This window comes from Vipera ursinii (assembly GCF_947247035.1).
Source record: "Vipera ursinii genome assembly, chromosome: 1".
NCBI classification, from domain to species: Eukaryota; Metazoa; Chordata; class Lepidosauria; order Squamata; family Viperidae; genus Vipera; species Vipera ursinii.
Window position 1 is genome coordinate 145,187,596 of NC_139512.1, and position 19,432 is coordinate 145,207,027.

The following is a 19,432-nucleotide window of genomic DNA, read 5'->3' on the forward strand; positions in this document are numbered from 1 at the left end:
ATTTATCTCCCCCCCACTTTACAGGTGGCCTCCAGTTGTGTATTGGATTTGAATAAGTCTGAAATAGAAATTACTAAAAACAGCATTATGCTACAGGTTTTAACTTTTTAAACTATCACTATTATAACTGGAATCAAATATTAGATCCTATAAATTAAATAAGGTTAAAGGACAAGCAAGGCTATCCAGTTCTACTTGTGACAAAGAAGACAGATCCATCTTTCCCTCCCATCAGACTGTATATACAATCTTTTTGCAGGAGCTAAAGCCTCTTTCGAGTTGCCAACTATAGCACTGATCTTTCCAGACTTTCTCACATATTAGTCTAAGAATGGAATCCTATACTGCCCCAGTCATAAGGGTTTTATTTTGCTGGAGCATATGGTGAACTCAGCCATGTGGCCTGTAAACAATGGTTTTGAGTTAACTAAGAAGCATAATTCACTTAATCATGGCTTAGAAATGATATTCAAACCTGTGACATATTAGATCACAGATTGGAATAATGCAAGTATTAGAATATACTTTGTGCTGATTTGGACTTTTGGACCTGCCTCACGAAAAGCATCTTTTGATGAAGTAATAATTTTAATTTGATTATAAAATGTATCTGTAGCCTATTCTGGACAATGTTTATTTAAAAAAATAAACTATACTATATTAAATTTGTACATTTGCCCACTGACAAAGAAATGATCAGTCTATAATTTTAATGGTAGGTTTATTTTTAACAATGACAGAACAACAACAACAAAAAATTCAGGAAAACACATTTCAAAAAAGTTACAAATTGATTTGCATTTTAATGAGGGAAATCTGTGAAATAAGTATTTGACCCCTTCGCAAAACATGACTTAGTACTTGGCAAGACCCATGTTGGCAATCCCAGAGGTCAGATGTTTCTTGTAGTTGGCCAGCAGGTTTGGACACATCTCAGGAGAGATTTTGTCCCACTCCTCTTTGCAGATCCTCTCCAAGTCATTAAGGTTTCGAGGCTGATGTTTGACAGCTCAAACCTTCAGCTCCCTCCACAGATTTTTTTCCCCCCTCACTGTATCTGAAGACAGATTTTTCAAAGGTTTTATGGACCGATGTGATATATTGGTCACTGAAACCAAAATCTCACTTCTACTTTCTTAAATAGTCAGGTTGAGGTTTATTAACATTTTGGATTGACCGAGAGCATTGTAGTTGTTCAATAAGAAAATTAATACTCCAAAATACAACTTGCCTAATAATTGTGCACACAGTGTAGTTACTTTTAGCATCTCAAGTCGGTTCCATTAACTTCACCATCCAGTCTCCCACTGTGGCAATCTGTAAAAGTTAGCAATAGTGGTGAATATCTGTAGCTCGACTGTAGGATGAGGATGAAGGTTTGGAGAACGAAACTTCACCCCATCTGTAAAAGTTTCACTGCAAAAATTACATATAGAAGTCCTATTTTTTTCTCTCTTATCTGACAAACCTAGAAGAAAAAATTGCACCTTTAAGAATTCTCTGAATTAAAGCACACATTCAATCAAGTCTTAGTCTTACATGTCCACCAAAAGTGATAAAGGCACCTTAAGAGTGATTTAAATTTATAAATCTACCAAGTACAAAATCTTTCACTGGTTAAAAAAAACAACAGCAGTGGTAGTTGTATCGCTTTCCATGAAATAAGGTGCAAGAGGTGGGGAAAAGAGGCGTTCACTTCTAGACTGCAGTTCTCATATTTTAAAGAAAATCAAAAAGGCTTCCCATTCAGTGTCAGCTCTTCAGATTTCCCAATTGGTTTTGTAGAACAGGTTTTAAAAAAATAGGACTGAGATTTCCCAGGAAACATACAGCAGGTGCTTTGTAAAACAGACTCAATGATCTCACTTGTGATTATTGGACATCTGTAGGACTAGAACACAGGTGATTCAAGGTAAAGTCTCATTTATGTTTTCAATAATGCAAAAGACACATGATAGATCTGTAACTTGTAAAGCATAAAATCCACCTTTATTCCTAGGCCACAGAAATTGCCATCATACAATTGTGCTAAATGCAGTTGTTATTGACTATTTGTGCTATAAGCACTGATGTGAGTTATGATGAGATCACAACTTAAGTCTCACTGATTTTAAAAACTTTTTTTAAAAAAACTGAAACAAGGGGGCTTTTAATAGATCGTCCCTTCAAAGGGACTTCGAAGGTGGTTCTGTCCCTACGTTACAAGCAGCTTCATTCCTAAACAACAGCAGTTTTGCTATTCAATTACTCTTGGCATAATTGGAATCTGAGCCAGCTACATCTTCAAGAATCTCCTATAAAATCTGCTTTATCTATCTCAAAGTAGGCAGTTTTTGTTCCTTTGGGAATATAGGTCACTCGATCCACTTCACCACCTCCATTGCTAGGTTTCTGGAAGTGAATTTCAATCACGTCTTCCACATTCTCCTCATCTTTCTGTTCTGCGTTGATTCCCGTTAACAATACAGTCTTCCTGGAAGTTCCTGAAAACATCTGGTACACACACAAAAAAAGCATACCATATGTTACCTCCATAGTCCTCCTTAGAGAAAGCTAATATTGAAAGCACCGTCACTAAGAGATAACTACACCCTTTCATTATTTATTTATTTCTTACTGATTACAACGTAAATACACTGTTCAAGAACCGACAAAATGTGAGGCTGGGCATGGCAGCTGCACCCCACATGCCCTTTCTAAAATACTCATGTATTACAGGAGTACAGCAGGGAAAGGCTGGGAAATGAACCATTTGCTCCCCTGCTGTGATCCTAATGAAAACAAGATTGGCAAGGAATCTCCATCCAGGTCACAGCACATTTTCCCTTTTGAGTCTAAGGTGAACATCAGCATGTTTCTTCTTCTTACTACTTTATTCTGAGCCAGATAAAGCTGCTGCAGACACTCAAGCTATGTTTGCAAACAAACAAAGCTTTTGTTGTTCAGTTGCTAAGTCATGTCCCAACTGTTTGCGAACCCATGGACCATGGCACACCAGCCTCCCCCCCCATCCTCTACTGTCTCCTAGAGACTGCCCAGATTCATGTTCTTTGCATCAATGACTCCATCTAACCATCTCATCCTCTGCCGCCCCCTTCTCCTATTGCCTTCAATTTCTCCCAACATCAGGGTCTTTGCCAAAGAGCCCGCTCTTCTCATCTAAGCTTCAGTATCTGTCCTTCTAAAGAACAGTCAGGGTGGATTTCTTTTAAGATCGACTGAATTTGATCACCTTGCAGTCCAAGGGACTCTCAAGAGTCTTCTCCAACATCACATTTCGAAAGCAATAAACAAAGCCAAAAAGTCACATTCTTATTTCCCATTGGATGGATACCACCGACCATGTTACTGTTTACGATACTGCCTGAACTTCACACTATTACGTTGCTCATGTATGAAAACCTGATCTTGTAATCTATGTCAAACCCTGGGTACAACTCCCATTTCCAGAATCCCAAAATGATGGCCTTTTTTGGTTTAGGAAGTAGTAACCTACAAAGCACTCTCCTTCTTCACTCGCAACAAGAGGCTCTTTAGTTCCTCTTCACTTTCTGCCATTAGAGTGGTATCATCTGCATATCTTAGGTTGTTGATGTTTCTTCCAGCAATCTTAATTCCAACTTTTGATTCATCTAACCCTGCCTTTCTCATGATGTGCTCTGCATATAAGTTAAATAGGCAAGGCAACAGTATACAGCCTTGCCGGACTCCTTTCCCAATTTTGAACCAATCAGTGGTTCCGTGTCCAGTTCTCACTGTTGCTTCTTGGCCCGCATATAGGTTTCTCAAGAGACAAATAAGATGGTCTGGTATGCCCATCTCTTTAAGGACTTGCCACAGTTTGTTATGATCCACACAATCAAAGGCTTTAGCATAGTCAATGAAGCAGAAGTAGATGTTTTTCTGGAACTCTCTAGCTTTCTCCATGATCCAGCGTATGTTAGCAATTTGATCTCTAGTTCCTCTGCCTCTTCGAAATCCTACCTGTACTTCTGGTAGTTCTCGATCCACATACTGCTGGAGTCTAGCTTGTAAAATTTTAAGCATAACTTTACTAGCATGAGAAATGAGTGCAATGGTGCGATAGTTTGAACATTCTTTGGCACTGCCTTTCTTTGGAATTGGAATGTAAACTGATCTTTTCCAATCCTGTGGCCACTGTGAGTTTTCCAAATTTGCTGGCAAATTGAGTGTAGCACTTTTGCTGAAGAAGGAGAGTGCAAAACTTGGGTTGAAACTAAACATTAAGAAAACCAAGATCATGGCATCCGGCCCTCTCAATTCCTGGCAAATAGATTGGGAAGAAATGGAGGTAGTGACAGATTTTATTTTCCTGGGCTCCAAGATCACTGCAGATGGGGACTGTAGCCAAGAAATTAAAACACGCTTGCTCCTTGGGAGGAAAGCCATGGCAAATCTAGACAGCACACTAAAAAGCAGAGACATCACCCTGTCAACAAAAGTGCGTATAGTCAAGGCTATGGTCTTCCCAGTTGCAATGTATGGCAGTGAAAGTTGGACCATAAGAAAGGCTGAGCGCCAAAGAATTGAAGCCTTTGAACTATGGTGCTGGAGAAGACTCCTGCGAATTCCTTGGACTGCAAGGCGATCAAACCGGTCAGTCCTAGAGGAGATCAACCCTGACTGCTCTTTAGAAGGCCAGATCCTGAAGCTAAAGCTCAAATACTTTGGCCACCTAATGAGAAGGAAGGACTCACTGGAGAAGAGCCTAATGCTGGGAAAGATCGAGGGCAATAGAAGAACAGGACGACAGAGAATGAGGTGGCTGGATGGAGTCACTGAAGCAGTAGGCGTGAGCTTAAATGGACTCCAGAAGATGGTAGAGGACAGGAAGGCCTGGAGGAACATTGTCCATAGGGTCGCGATGGGTCGGACATGACTTCGCAACTAACAACAACAACAACCTACAAAGCCTGGTTAAAGAACAGCGTGTGGCAGAAAGTACAATGGTATAATCAGATATTAATATTTAACTTAATTCAATAGGCAACACAGACCAAACTTCAATAAATGGAAGAAAACAAAGACCTAACCGTTATCAAACCACCATAAGTGCTTGATAGTATTGGCCCAGCCATATCTATAGTGTAAAACTGAGATGATCAGTAGATGGCAGTAAAGAGGTTTTATGTTACTTAAAACCCATCTAGCGATTTACCAGATTTTTGCTGGTAAAAGGTTGATATTATTGATGTAAGCAGATTTAACTTCATTCTACATACATTTAATATGAAGAACTCAGTTCTATTGTTTACCCACAGAACACATTTTCCAGCTGCTGGAAATACAATGTATACCTTATTTGGAAAGTAGGGGAATAATTTATTAACTATTACAAAGACTATAAATCTTATTCCAAAGGAAGTCCCTTTGAACTCAATGACTCATATCAACTGCAGTTTTAATTTAATGTATCACGCTATATCAACCCAGCCACTAGTATGGAAAGTCTGGATTAGATTTCTCCATCACTGCCCGTCAGGGCATGTACCCCTCTATCGTATGGGGATCACTGCATATATGTTGCATTTATATTTCTGCAAATATTAACGTTCTGACTAGGGAGCTCTCAAACAGCAAAGCACAGAACACGAAGTCGAATCAAACAATCAGCACACAGGATGTGCACCTCCACAGTGCACAATTGGGATTTGGGAGGTGTGCGCATCAGCCGGTCTGCAATCATTTGCAACCTACGCTTACCCATCACTACCTTCACAGTGTAGTTATGCGGCAACACCTACGTGCAGTTGTGGGCAACTCTAAATCAAGTTTAAAATCAATGATACAATGTGATATATAAGTCTGCTTTACTGTGGTTTATTATTTATGGTTATAATAACCCACAGCTTAGCACAACAGGTTCATTCAGCTGCTGAATTATCTGCCATGCTTGATTTTTCTCCCATTATTTACCTGAACATTTTTCACATTGCTTTTTTCGACAAGTGAAACAGTGAGAGGATGAGTCTTTCCAAACACACTGATACAGGGTTGTTCATACCTTATTAGTTTATTAAGAGCTAGAATAAAAAAAATAAAAAATGAGTTATATGAAGGTCCACACCTGAAAAGGACAGGTTAAAATTTAAATAAATTAAAACCTAAGTATTAGAGTTCCACATATACTTTAAATAGTGTAGATACTTACTTAGGAAGAACTAGTTTTCCATTAACTATGGGACATAAAGTTGTTTATTTCAATGTAAGCCACCAGTGGAACAGACTATAAGACAACTATAGGAATAAAATATTCATCACAAGCCTTTGTTTCCAGCATAATAATACTGTAGTGCAATTCTAGATAGGTCTACCTATTGAAATGTAACATTAACAGAAAAATTTTGTGTAGCACTTGCTTTCAAGAGTTACACTTTCTCCTTAAATTGGCTTTCTCCAACCTGGTACCTACCTTCAGATAAAACAGATTACAATGTTCTACGTTCATTAGCCAGATGGTAACAGCTGTGATGATGTGCTTTCAAAAACATCTGGAAAGAATAAGTTATAGAACGCTACTTGGCATTCTAAGTGAAGAAAATGGCATAGTGCAACTATTGAAAAGTACCAATGAAAGAGAATGCATATAGCTCAGGGATGTACATTCAAATGTAGAGAATAAAAATTTTTTGCATCCAAAGACCTGCTTACAGAATGAGCAATACTTGCTGATAAGACTGGAAATGCTATAACAATGGCCTGGCTGGGTGCAAGTGAAATATTTGAGACAGAATGATGGAGAATACTGTATAGTTTAAAAATAGGGTGATCTTCAGGAAATGCATTCTTCCCAGTCAGCCTTAAAAGTCATCTTATATAGTGATCCGTGTGCTTTCTAGCCCAAAACTACATTTGACTTGGGACAAGGTTTAACTAACTAGTTTCTGCTAAGAAAGGGCTGGGCAATTAATTTTCCCAAAGGGCCACATGAGAAGCTGGAACTGTGAAGGTGCGTAGGCATGCATGCATGCATGCACATACAAAAATTGGGAGGGGGTGGGGAATAGCAGTCATCTTCAAAATAAAAACAACACAGTTGAATTGCACACATGGCAAACTTATTTATATTTGACTTCTAATTTCCAATTAACCTCACGTGGTCCAGACAGGGACAGTCAATGGGAATCATGTGGCCTCCGTTCTAAAACTATGTGCTTGAAGTTAAGAGAGGAATGTTGATCTACAAACAAGGCAGACTACAGACCACATCCTAAAAATGAATAGGCAGAGTAATTCAGAAATTACCTATAGGCTGAGAAAAGGTAATGATGGCCTTTTGTAAGAGTTGATCATAAAATATATTCTGAATTTCACCCAGTTTCGCTTTGCAGAAAAGGAGCTCCAATTTGTCTTTCATCCATTCCTCAGCAATGTTTACATTTGGGATGTCAGAAACACAAATCTCCCTTTGAAGGATCTTAACATGAATCTGGAAAAACAATACAAGCCAGTGTCAAAAGTATGGACATAAAAATACATAGGTGCAACGATTCAAAACATGGTATGATCAGAGCACAATTTCTGGTAGGGAAGAACAATTTCTCATTATCTGTGCTAGCGTTCCTTCCAAGGTACTCTCCCAGAGTTCTTTGCTCACATTGGCTGGAAATTTGGGACTTATGGACAAGAAAACACCAAGCTGGGAAAGGCTGAACTATACAAAGCATACAAATTAACTACAACAGTCAAGAGTTAAATTATTCCTCAAGATTTTAAGAAAGAAATGTAACAGTTGGATTGAGACAGTGGGAAGATTTGTACAACAAACTAAGCTAAAATTGTAGTTACTCAGCAAAGCATAATGCAACTATAGCTCAATGTGATAAGTATGCCCAGTGAACAGATAGGGAAATTAGCACAATTTTCCCCCCTCCAGACCCTGTAACACATTAGCATTAAATATACAGTGATTTATTCAACAAACTGTCATTAAACCATGGAATTTCCATCTACAATATGTGTTAAAATCAAAGTTGGCCACAAGAGCTGACTTTGAAAATACTAGCAGAGGCAGACATGATTAATGCCATCAAAACCGTAGGTTAGAGTGGGAAGTAAAAAAATAGGCTGAAATAAGGCAGTGGGAATCCATTTCTATATCGTTGCCAAGAAGATAAATCCTTGATAGTCCAATGAAATTTAGTCAATAAGCCTGTATGCTTCTTCTTTATAATAAAGACCAGAGAATGTTCATAAAATGGTCTTTAAATTAGGCCTACAGAATATCTTTGCCAATAAGCTTTCAATCCAATGGTTGGCCAACAGAACATAGTATCAGAATGCAGTTATGTCTGTTATGTATTTTTGGTTGAATTAGTATGAACATCTGGAAAGGTACATATCTGGAAAAAAAATGAAAATTCTAAGAAAAAGCTTGTGATTAGGAAAAAGAAGGGGGAACCCCTTCAGCCTACATGTACTATATCCCAACCATGAGAGTCTTTGAATCTTTGTAGGGTTAAGAAAAGCCAATTGAACTAAGGCTGAGTGGAGGTCCAGTTACCAGTATAGAATAGTTCACATTATTTCAATATATTTTTTCTTTCATGATGATGCCATTACCTTAAATGTTGTTCCTGTCTCCAAAGCAACAGGGCAGGCTTTCAAAGCAATCTCCTTATTTTCCAGGTTGATGATATGGTTATGTTTTCTAATCAGCTGCTGAGCAACTGAAGAACAACACATTAACAGGTTTCCATGCTGAACACTGACTAAATAGTTCAACTTCACATTAGACATGTAGTCATATTAATCAACAACTGTGAGGAAAGCCATGGTTTCAACAATGCCTTTTTTTTACATGGGATTTTGTTGACAAGTATTGCTGCTAGTTTTGCACAGTTTCCCAACTCAAACATAATATCACCCCTACAATTACAAAGTTTGGTCAAAGTTTCTTGCCAAGGAAAACAGGATAACTGATCCCTGAAGGAAGTATTCTCAAAAAGGTTGTTTTTCCATTCTTGCATTGAGTACTGATAGATCCAGTAACAACTCAGAATATTCATGATTCAGCATTTGGTGCAAGGTTATTTTTTATTGGCATTGACATCTCTCACCACAGCACTGGCTAGTTCACATATTGTGTGCTATGCAATAATGGGATCTAATTTGGTTTAGTTTTCTGAATCCAACCCAACTTGTAAGTTATGGTAAGCTGGCCAACAGCCAGCTTTAAGGTCCCTTTTCATTGACTCTCTATTTGGATCATCATCTGACTTGGGCCAAAATGTTAACTGTTAACTAGACTTAACATAATCTAAAAAGCAAAGATTTTAATTTTATTTTTTTAAAAAAAGGATCTTGCCATATGACTATATATTTTGCCATTTTCCCCCAAACAGTAAATATATTTATTGCTTGTTTTCCTCTTTTAATTCTTATACGATAGTCTTATCCAATTGTAAGGCACCTAGTCATGTGACAGTAAGATTGGCAACAAATTAATTAATTTTAAAAATGGAAGAGCAGCTTCTTGACAGAAAAAGAGTCTTCCTCTTGTTCAAAGCTTGGCATGATGTGTGAACCCAATCATTCATAGATAATTCACTTTTAGGCAAGCCCTAGCTTATCTGATATGTGAACTCAACCGCAGCTAGTTCATCTACAAGAAGGCTGGTAAGAGATCAGAACCTTAAAGAACATCAAATTAAAAATTACCTTCTGTATTGTTTCCACAGTAGAATTTTAAACATCAAAATGTACTAAAATAAATTCATGTGGAAGATAATATTTGAACTGACCCTAAAATTTTCTTGTCTGAAAATGAAGAGTTTACTTAACATGACCTCCCTTATTTAAAAAATAAGGAACTATATCATTTAAGTATCATCTAAAGAGCTGTGGTAGCACAGTCTTTAGAACAGAGTATTGCAGGCTAATACTTGCATTCCCACTGCTAGGAGTTTGATCCTGACAGGCTCAACGTTGACTCAGCCTTCCATCCTTCTGAGGTTGATAAAATGAGGACCCAGATTGTTGGGGGCAATATGCTGACTCTACAAACTGCTTAGAGAGGGCTGTAAAATCACTACGCAGCTATGTAAGTCGGAGTGCTATTGTTATTGCTATAATATACACCTCATACCAGATTCTTCTTCAAACTGAATGAGAGCTTCTCCTTGGTTCACTGTGAGTGGGATTTTTGTAGCTAGGTGAAAACAGCAGGAGACGTTAGTGTAGTCATCTTCATTCTTGGTATCCTCCAGGTGCACAAACTTCATATTTTTTTTAAGTAGGCATTGCTGAAGCTGAAATTTGAGTAACAACACAGGAGAGGGCAACTTTTAAGACAAAAGAATGTTAAGTAAACATATTCTTTATCTACTAGTTTTAGTGACACATAAGACCATAAAGAAGCTTTTGTCAGATTCTTTTTCCACCATCTCTTATTTGTCATTGCACTGTTTACTCTTTGTGGGATTTGGGGAAGATTTACACAACAATCTTCTATCAAAAATCAGCAGGAAATCAAGTCAATTACTTGCCAATTTGCTGAATAATTTCAAAAGAGAAACTAGAAGCTACATGTTGTCTCTTAAGATATCCAAACATGCTTCAAGGTTTAAAAACTTGAATCCTGGATTCATCTGAGGCTGAATAGTTGCACTAGTACAATATATTAGTAAGAAAGTGAAAGCAATTACTGCAATGAAGCAGCTAGTCTGTATCTATTTACTTGGGGAAAAGAACTAAGAATTCAGTGAGAGTTTATTAGGTCATAGATTTATGGAACAAAAATTGTGCAATGGGATAAAATTGCTAAAGATTCTAATTGTTTGTAAACCACAAATTCCCTGGAAGGGCAAAGGCATTGTTTCTTAAATAAAGGATAAAGAATCACATCCTGCCATTTATGAAGTAAGTATTTTGGAACACCAAATCAACACCATTGAAACTCCCACATGCACACCAACGCATTAATGCAAGAGTTTACCGAAAAACTACGGGTAAGTTCTCCACGTTTCACTTTCTTTGCTACCAGATTCACCTTAAGGACCTCAATTTCCTTTCTCAGTTTACTATTTTGCTCACATATTAAGGAAAGCTGCTCCTGTGGAATGTGAAAAAAAAGACATTATCACCTAAGAATTGGTTTATGGATATTTTGAAAAAATATTTTGCAATTTTTTTATTTTGCTAGAAAAGACAAAAATACTAGAGAGAATTTCTCTGAAGATGGGCTCTGATCCAGATTGGATCCTGCCACGTTATCCGGGGACACGTATATTCGCCTTCATTCATGACAAAATAATCTTGCTGGAAGTTGCAATGGCACTGAAAAAAGGGACTTATGACCATTTTTCACACATACGACCATTGCCGCACACCCATGGTCAAAACTCAGGCATTTGGCAACTGACTCATATTTACAACGGTTGCAATGTCCCAGAGGACATGTGATCACCTTTTACGGCCTTTTGACAAGTAAAGTCAATGGGGAAACCAGATTCACTTAACAACTGTATTGCTAGCTTAACAACTGCAGCGATTTACTTAACTGTGGCAAGAAATGTCATAAAATGGAGGAAAACTCACTTAACTGCCTTCCTTAGCAACAGAAATGTTGGGCTCTGTTGTGGTTGTAAGTCAGGGACTACCTGTACATGCTATCACACATTCCAGTCAAAAGTTTGGCAAGTTGGACTCCATATCGCTATTTAAACATTCACACCTCCCAGCATCAACGAGTTCTATTCTTAAAATGATGGAACGTGGATACATCTATTATTTACCTGCTGCTGCTTCTGTATCCTCATTCTTTCAGTTACTTGCTTATTACTCTGATCTTTTAGATCTGCCAGAGCCTTTTGCTTCATTTTTCTTTCCTCATCAAGGGCAAGTTTTGAAAGAAGGATTTCAATCTTTCGCTTTTCAATTTTTTCAAGCTTTTCCTGGGGAAATAAGAATCTGTTATTGCAGTTTCAGGATTTCCAATCAAATGGGACTAGCAGGGTTTGGAACAAAAAAAAGCACAGCCTCTTCTAGTCGATACAGTATGCATAGATAGCTCAACTATCATTGCTAAACATCAAAAGAGTTTATAAAAATTACCTTCCATTTTTCTAGTTCTTTCAGTAGTTCAGTCTCACTTGTAGATGTTTTTGAAATTTTATCTTCTGCCATAGTCTACAAAACCAACGAAAGGAAGTTTCTTTCCATTTTGCACCTAAAGCTGGTTTTTTTTACATTTCCAAGACTTTCATTTTTTTCTCAGACATGAAATTGAAATAAATTATGAATTGTTGGAATAATTTCCAAATTTTTAGCCAACCACTTTCAAAGTTTCATTAATCAATATTTTATTAGAACATTTCACCTAAGCAAATAAGTATTTTAAAATAAATATGAGAACAAGACTAGAAGTAACCAATTATTTCAGTTACAGGATGATAGTGAGCTGTTAAACAAAAGCAGTTAACAGCAGTTAGCCTTATGCTCCATAGTGCTTTACAGCACTCTCTGAACAATTTACAGTGTAAAAATATTGCCCCCCAACAATCTGGGTCCTCATTTTACCAATCTGTCAAAACACCTGTTTTAATGTTTTGCTCTCTTCCCCTGTGCTGTACTATGTATCGTATTAGGAAGCAAATTTATACACCTGCCCATGTCATAAATGTGATTCTGAGTGGCATACAACAAAACAGTTATATTTTATATATTTATATTTATATTTATTAAATTTTTATACCGCCCTTCTCCCGAAGGACTCAGGGCGGTGTACAGGGCAATAAATATCAAAATACAAAAGTTAAAAAACATTAAATAATTATGCCCGATGTGATACATTAGTTAAAATTCATATTAAAACCCCAAACCCCAAACCCATCAGACCAGGCCGGCTTGTTCAAATAAATAAGTTTTTAGATCACGTCGGAAGGAGCGAAGGTCGGGGGCCATCCGGAGCTCAACCGGTAAGCGGTTCCACAGGTCTGGCGCGCCCACAGAGAACGCCCTCCCCCTGGGGGCCACCAGTCGACATTCTCTAATCGGTGGCACCCTGAGGAGGCCCTCTCTGTGGGAGCGCACTGGACGGAGGGAAGTTGACGCCGAGAGCAGGTGTTGCCGTAGGTAATCCAGACCCATGCCATGTAGGGCTTTATAGGTCATTACCAGCACCTTGAATCTCACCCGGAGGGCAACTGGAAGCCAATGCAGCTCACGGAGCAGAGGTGTAACATGGGAGTATCGGGAGACCCCCAACACAAGTTAAAATAAATACCAACAACTATTAAAAACAATTAAACATAAGTAGAAACTAATATTGCAGAATGGGCCAATATTCTAAACACAATACAGGTAGCCCTTGACTTACAACCATTCATTTAATGACCGTCTGAAATAAAAACAGCACTAAAAAAAATTTTTTTTGAAACTTGAGACTATTGCAGCATCCCCATGGTCACATGATCAAAATTCAGATACCTGGCTACTGGTTCATATTTGTAACAGTTGCCGTTGTCTCAGGGTCACATGATATCACCTTTTGCGACCTTCTGACAAGCTAAGTCAATGAGGAAGCGAGATTCACTTAACAACCATGGCAAGAAAGGTCATAAACCGGGTCAAAACGTACTTAACTATCTTGCTTAGCAATAGAAAATTTGGGCTCAATTGTAGTTGTAAGTCGAGGACTTCCTCTATAACCATCTTGCAGGCTCCCAGTTCCCATGGGATCCCTAAGGTTGCTGGAAAAAAACATGTTTGGTTTTCCAGAAGGCTGGTGGATGGATGCACCTGGGGGGAGGGGAAGAGGCAGAATGATTTTTCCAGAAGGTGAATACCACTACCACGGCAAAATCCCATCAACTCCTGGGAGTCCAGTCAGATATAACTCTTTAGCAATACACACACATTTTCATTCTTCCTCATATCAATTACTTTATGAACAACAAGGCAAAGGCAAAGATTGCCACTACACAAAGCTTGTTTTATCATTTGATGAATGGTTGGCTAAGTTCACACTGCATACAAAGCTTGTAAACAAGCTCTCTCTAATATGGACAACCTACCCTACCACTATTTCCAACCAACATGACAACAGGAAGTTGTCATCCCATCCCATCTAAAAATCACTGGAAAATACTATTAAGCAGCACCATTGATCCAATCCTTCTGGCTGAGTATTTATTATTATTATTTTTGTAATTTTTGTATGTTTTGTCCCTAAAATCCAGTCAGGGGATGTAGATTTTCCTCACTTGTGCCTAGCCATAGCACAAACACTTTTACTACTTAAGCTTGATATTAGTAATATTGATATTAGTACTGATACTTTGTAATCATTATATATATATATATATATATATATATATATATATATATATATATATATATATATATATATATATATATATATATATATATATAGTGAATGGCTTTTATTATGCTTAAGCTTGATATTAGTAATATTGATATTACTAATATCAAGCTTAAGCATAATAAAATCCCTTCACTACTGTGTTTGCCTACTATTCCTTTCATCTCATTCCCAGTCTGTGAACAAAGCAGGCTTAAATCTTCCTAGTTTTACCTGTAATCTCCCCCCCCCATGCCAACTCTGATAGAATTTGGTAGGCTACTGTGATAGGTAACATCTGATAGGCTCTGTGGCTGATTACTTAGGAAAGAAGGCACAAGATTGGAATAACTGACCGAATAAGGATTGACAATGAGGGAAGACAGCCACATTTGTGCTGGGTAGTTTAAATAAATTAAATGGGCAGAGAAAAGAGGCCCCCCAGAGTTTAAATCAACGGATATATCTCTACTTGCAAACTCCGCGTCATATACAAAGTTTCCTCGGGTAAAACTCGACTCCCAACTTTTTTGATCCGGTACGGAAATCTCTGCCAAATTTGTCTTTCAGGGCCTTTTTCTGATTTCTAAGCTCCGATTGAGGGCAACAGAAGAAGGGGACGACAGAGAATGAGGTGGCTGGATGGAGTCACTGAAGCAGTAGGCGTGAGCTTAAATGGACTCCAGAAGATGGTAGAGGACAGGAAGGCCTCGAGGAACATTGTCCATAGGGTCGCGATGGGTCGGACACGACTTCGCAACTAACAACAAGCTCCGTTAATAAAAATTAAAAAATGTCAGATGAATCCCTAATACTATTAATCGGGCCGAGGCTGCTTGGTTTTCGAAATCAGAGAAGTTGTATTGAGTGCTGGAACAAAATTTGAACCACCGGGGGAAGTGAGCAGAGGGGCGCTTAATAACAATTTACACCAGCACGAAGCGTGGATTGACTCTTGCGTTAAGTTAAGTTGCGTTATTTAATTGATTTAGGCTAGTTAAGTTACGCGCGTGCCAACCAGACCGAATAAAAGCGCATAGGCCAGGGGTAGGCAACCTCGGCTCTTTTAGGACTCATGGACTTCAACTCCCAGAATTCCTGAGTCAGCATAGCTGACTCAGGAATTCTGGGAGTTGAAGTCCATGAGTCCTAAAAGAGCCGAGGTTGCCTACCCCTGGCCTAGGACGATCTCCAACCTAGGCTTTCGACCGGCTCGTTTGCTTCTGGAGTAAAAACAGCTCACCGCCGTCCTCCACGGAGAAGCTTCACTTTCGCTTTCGAACTCTGCCAGCGGATTCTATTCGCCTGAGGGAACCGCAATATATTTTGCACGCCGTCGCTAAGCCAGGTTGCTTTCCCACTCCGCTCTGCCCGCTTTCCAGCGGGACTGCCTTATTACGGAGGTCTTTCCGACGACAGGACGAGCCAAAGGGACTGCAAGAGACTGAGAGGAATTCTCGCGAAAAAGAAAAAAAGCCCCCCCCCTTTCCGAGAGCAAGAAACGAAAGTCGGAGCCTTGTTTGACTGGAGATCACGTGGATGGAAGGAAGGAAGGAAGGCGGGCGGGCGGGCGGTAACGAGCGGACATTGCCGGCAGCTGGGAAGTACGGTATCTCCCCTTGAGGCGAAAGAGGGAAGGCCAGCCGCCCTTTGCCCGTGACCAAAGAGCAGGGGTCTTCAAACTTGGCCCTTTTATGACTTGTGGACTTCAACTCCCAGAATTCCTCAGCCAGGCACGCTGGCTGAGGAATTCTGGGGGTTGAAGTCCACAAGTCGTAAAAGGGCTAAGTTTGAAGACCCCTGCCAAAGAGCATCTTGAGAGCCGCGATGCTTCCCACGTTTGCAGTGTTTACACGAGGCGGCGCCCAGCCTCGTGCTCGAGACTCGCGATCGCCTTTCGAACCACCCGAAGCTGAATTAGGATTAGTTTAGCTCTGCGTGTAGGCTGTGTAAACTGATGAAGCTTCTTGCACGAGAAGCGAAACGTTTCCTCCTTCTTCGGGGAAACGAGCAGCCCCGTTGCCTTTTGACGGGGGGGGGGGGGAAGCACCTTTGAGACAGCTATGACTTGGGGATAACTGAGCATCTCCTCAATCAGTCTGTGGCTTAGAGCGCTGTATAAATGGTCGGCAGTTTGGCGGGTGGAATCCTGAGCGCCGCATAACAGAGTGAGCACCTGTTACTCGTCCCAGCTTCTGCCAACCTAGCAGTTCGAAAGCACGTAAAAATGCAAGTAGAAAAATAGGGACCACTACGGTGGGAAGTTAACAGCGTTCCGTGCGCCTTTGGCGTCTAGTCATGCCGGCCACATGACCACGGAGACGTCCTCGGACAAGCGCTGGCTCTTCGGCTTTGAAACGGAGATGAGCACTGGCCTCTAGAATCAGAAACGACTAGCACGCATGTGCCGGGGAACCTTTACCTTTTTAAACTGCTTAGAGAGAGGCTGTAAAGCGCTGTGAAGAAGCATATAAGTCTATGTGCTATTTGCTATTGTTATGAATCCAACTCAGGTTTAGTCAAACCTGACTGATTAAGCAAAACGATGGCTAGTGAGAGAAAGGAATCCGGTCAGCGGTTTTAATAACACGCTGCCATTTGTCAGCAGGCAAGCAGAGAAAAGCCAGAGAGCTTTCTAATTCTAACCTTTTTCCTAACACAGGGCTTTTCAACCAGTGGTAGGGATACCACCTGTGGTACATCTGCACCTGGCAGGTGGTACGCGACCATCCTAAAGAAGTGGTGGCGGGGAAGGGCAATGAGCTGAACCGGTGGCAACACCGCACAAGCCTGAGCGAGAGATGGCTGGAGCTGCAGGGCTGTCAGGGCTCAGCGGAAGCGCCAGGATCAGCGCCAGGCTCCAGATGGAGCTCGGCACTGATCCTGGCATTTCTGAGCCCAGAAGAAGAAGCACTGATCAGCTGGAATGTTGCATCTCCAGGGTCTTGTGATTTACATCCAGATGCTTGGCTACTGATTCATATTTATGACAGTCACAGTATCCCAGGGTCATGTGAAGTGACCAAAACCTGCTGCAACCACCCAGTAGGGGAGGGGAATAAAAACCAAACACCTCCCCCACCCCCCACCTCCACTGCCAATCCTCAACAGAAATGGTCACAACAATGAAAAACTCGGACAGGCGGAAGAGTGCAGCCAGGCAGGTGTCTTGCTCGCCTGTGGCTGGGGGGGCACTTTTTCAGTGCCATTGTAACTTCGAACAGTCACTAAGTGAACTGTTGTAAGTCAAGGACTACCTGTACTTTTTTCCTTTTTTTGGTCATCAGGTTTTTGACACCTTGCTAGGCGACTAGTGGTACTCGGATGTTGCCATATCCTAAAAGTGGTACAATGGGTGAAAAGGTTGAAAAGCCCTGTCCTAGTGGACAGTACTGAATAAGCTTCCCAGTTTGATGGCAGCTGAGTGGGATGGACGTCGGCTTCCAAAATTGCCAGCAAGATGAAGCCAAGCAGAGTCAGGAAAGCTGCCTCAAAAATAGATTTGATTCCCAGGGCATGTCAGAACTGATTTCTCCATGTCTTCTCTTAAAAAGTGTAAGGTAGTACAGTACATGTATATGGAGCCCTGATTCGCAAATCACAACTTTCTTGTGATATCTCTCCCCCCCCCCCCCGCATAAGATTATATTGGTGTTAGAGTTTGGCAAGAAATAAAACCCTTGTAATAATTAGATTTTAATCTGTAATGTCACCTGGATTTAAACTTTGCTTATCCTGGAGAAAAATACCTAGGTGGTTGCTAAAAGTCATCTTTACTTGATTGTTGATCTGATGTTAATCTTGGGAGTTAATCTATGCTGATATTATATATTAAATGTAATAAATTATAAATATCAGAAAAAGTTGATAATTCTTGTTCTAAATCAAAGCAGAACAAGAAAATGTTTTCTATCCTCTGATTCTTTACCTGAAACCAGTGGTGAGATTCAGCTGGTTCGCACCACTTTGGCAGAACCTGTAGCTAATTTTTTGTTGCCTAGGCCCAGCATGGGCTTCCGGAAGTGGCATCCACACAGAACCAGTTGTTCACATATTTGAATTCCACCACTGCCTGAAGCACATTCATAAGTCACACTAAGCATAGCACGTTTTATAGGGTTTTGTTTTAGAATTTGGCTATAGTGGCTTGTGAATCCTATTTTATGACTTAGCACAGTGTGTGAGTCAAAATTAGCTAGTTTCTGACTTTTCAGTATACTGCTGTTTCTTTTGCAGTATATAAAAACTGCAATAAAACTAAAATTAAAAAAGGATATACTCCTTTGCATAATTTGGATTTACTTTTCAATAGGATCAAGCAACAATCCATGTTCCATAAAACATTTTCCCCAGTAATATTAATAGTGCTGGTATATATTGTCCCTTAACTATACCAATGTGTACAGTTTAACCAAAATGTTAAATACATTAAGACAGATACATTGCTATTATTAACATGTGACAGAATTTAGGAACAAAGACCTTCTTCTTTCAAGAATTTATGAATGGATAGTTATGGGAAGAACTCAAGTTAGAGGACAATGACACAGGATAACATGTGGATGATATGGTGCTATTTGTTATATTTCTATGCACATACGGACTGGAGAAAAAAAACTAACTGAAAAATAATTACACACCAGAGACTGAGCTTATGAAACTTAACTTATGAAACTTAACAAAAAAGGTCACCTTTTGATTTTGTTACATTTTTATTTTTACAAAACAAAAATCCCCTAAAAATACAAAAATCATAAGAAAAGAAGTTAATAATTATAATGAAACCAGCCAAAAACTAAATTACACTTTGGGTACATATGTATGCTTTTGATATAAAACCAAAAAAATCCCCCTTTATTCATAGGAACATGCTGGAGATATATGGGGCACCTCCCTACAACTCTTTTAACCGAATAAGCCGTTTTATAAGGCCTGTTGCATCTGTCAAGGACAGCCATGCAATTCCAGGAAAATATGTTCCTATTTTGCTGAAGACAGATGATCTGTCAAAAACACATTTTTGCCTTCTGTTCCAAAGCATCACACAATTTGTGGGTGTGGGTGTGATCTTAAAGAGAAATGACACATTCATATGCAAATATTTTTTAA

General features: G+C 39.5%; 1 protein-coding gene across 1 annotated transcript; it reads right to left on the reverse strand.

Annotated features, from left to right (window-relative positions):
- Positions 1 to 702: 702 nt before the first annotated feature.
- On the reverse strand, positions 703 to 15,944 carry NMI (N-myc and STAT interactor). The gene is made up of 9 exons (XM_083350481.1): positions 15,567 to 15,944; positions 12,076 to 12,150; positions 11,757 to 11,915; positions 10,958 to 11,074; positions 10,109 to 10,271; positions 8,584 to 8,690; positions 7,267 to 7,450; positions 5,938 to 6,044; positions 703 to 2,493 (listed from the first exon to the last, which is right to left on the reverse strand). Exons 2-9 carry the CDS (start codon positions 12,145 to 12,147, stop codon positions 2,284 to 2,286), a joined length of 1,119 nt encoding a protein of 372 aa, XP_083206607.1. The 5' UTR covers positions 12,148 to 12,150; positions 15,567 to 15,944; the 3' UTR covers positions 703 to 2,283.
- Between the last annotated feature and the right edge of the window lie 3,488 nt (positions 15,945 to 19,432).

Coding starts and splice junctions, on each gene's coding strand:
- NMI (XM_083350481.1), bottom strand. CDS start 12,147: ATGGCAGAAGATAAAATTTCAAAAACATCTACAAGTGAGACTGAACTA. Junction 11,916..12,075: donor AAGAACTAGAAAAATGGAAG/GTAATTTTTATA, acceptor TTATTTCCCCAG/GAAAAGCTTGAAAAAATTGA. Junction 8,691..10,108: donor TCAGTTTGAAGAAGAATCTG/GTATGAGGTGTA, acceptor GTTGTTCTTCAG/TTGCTCAGCAGCTGATTAGA.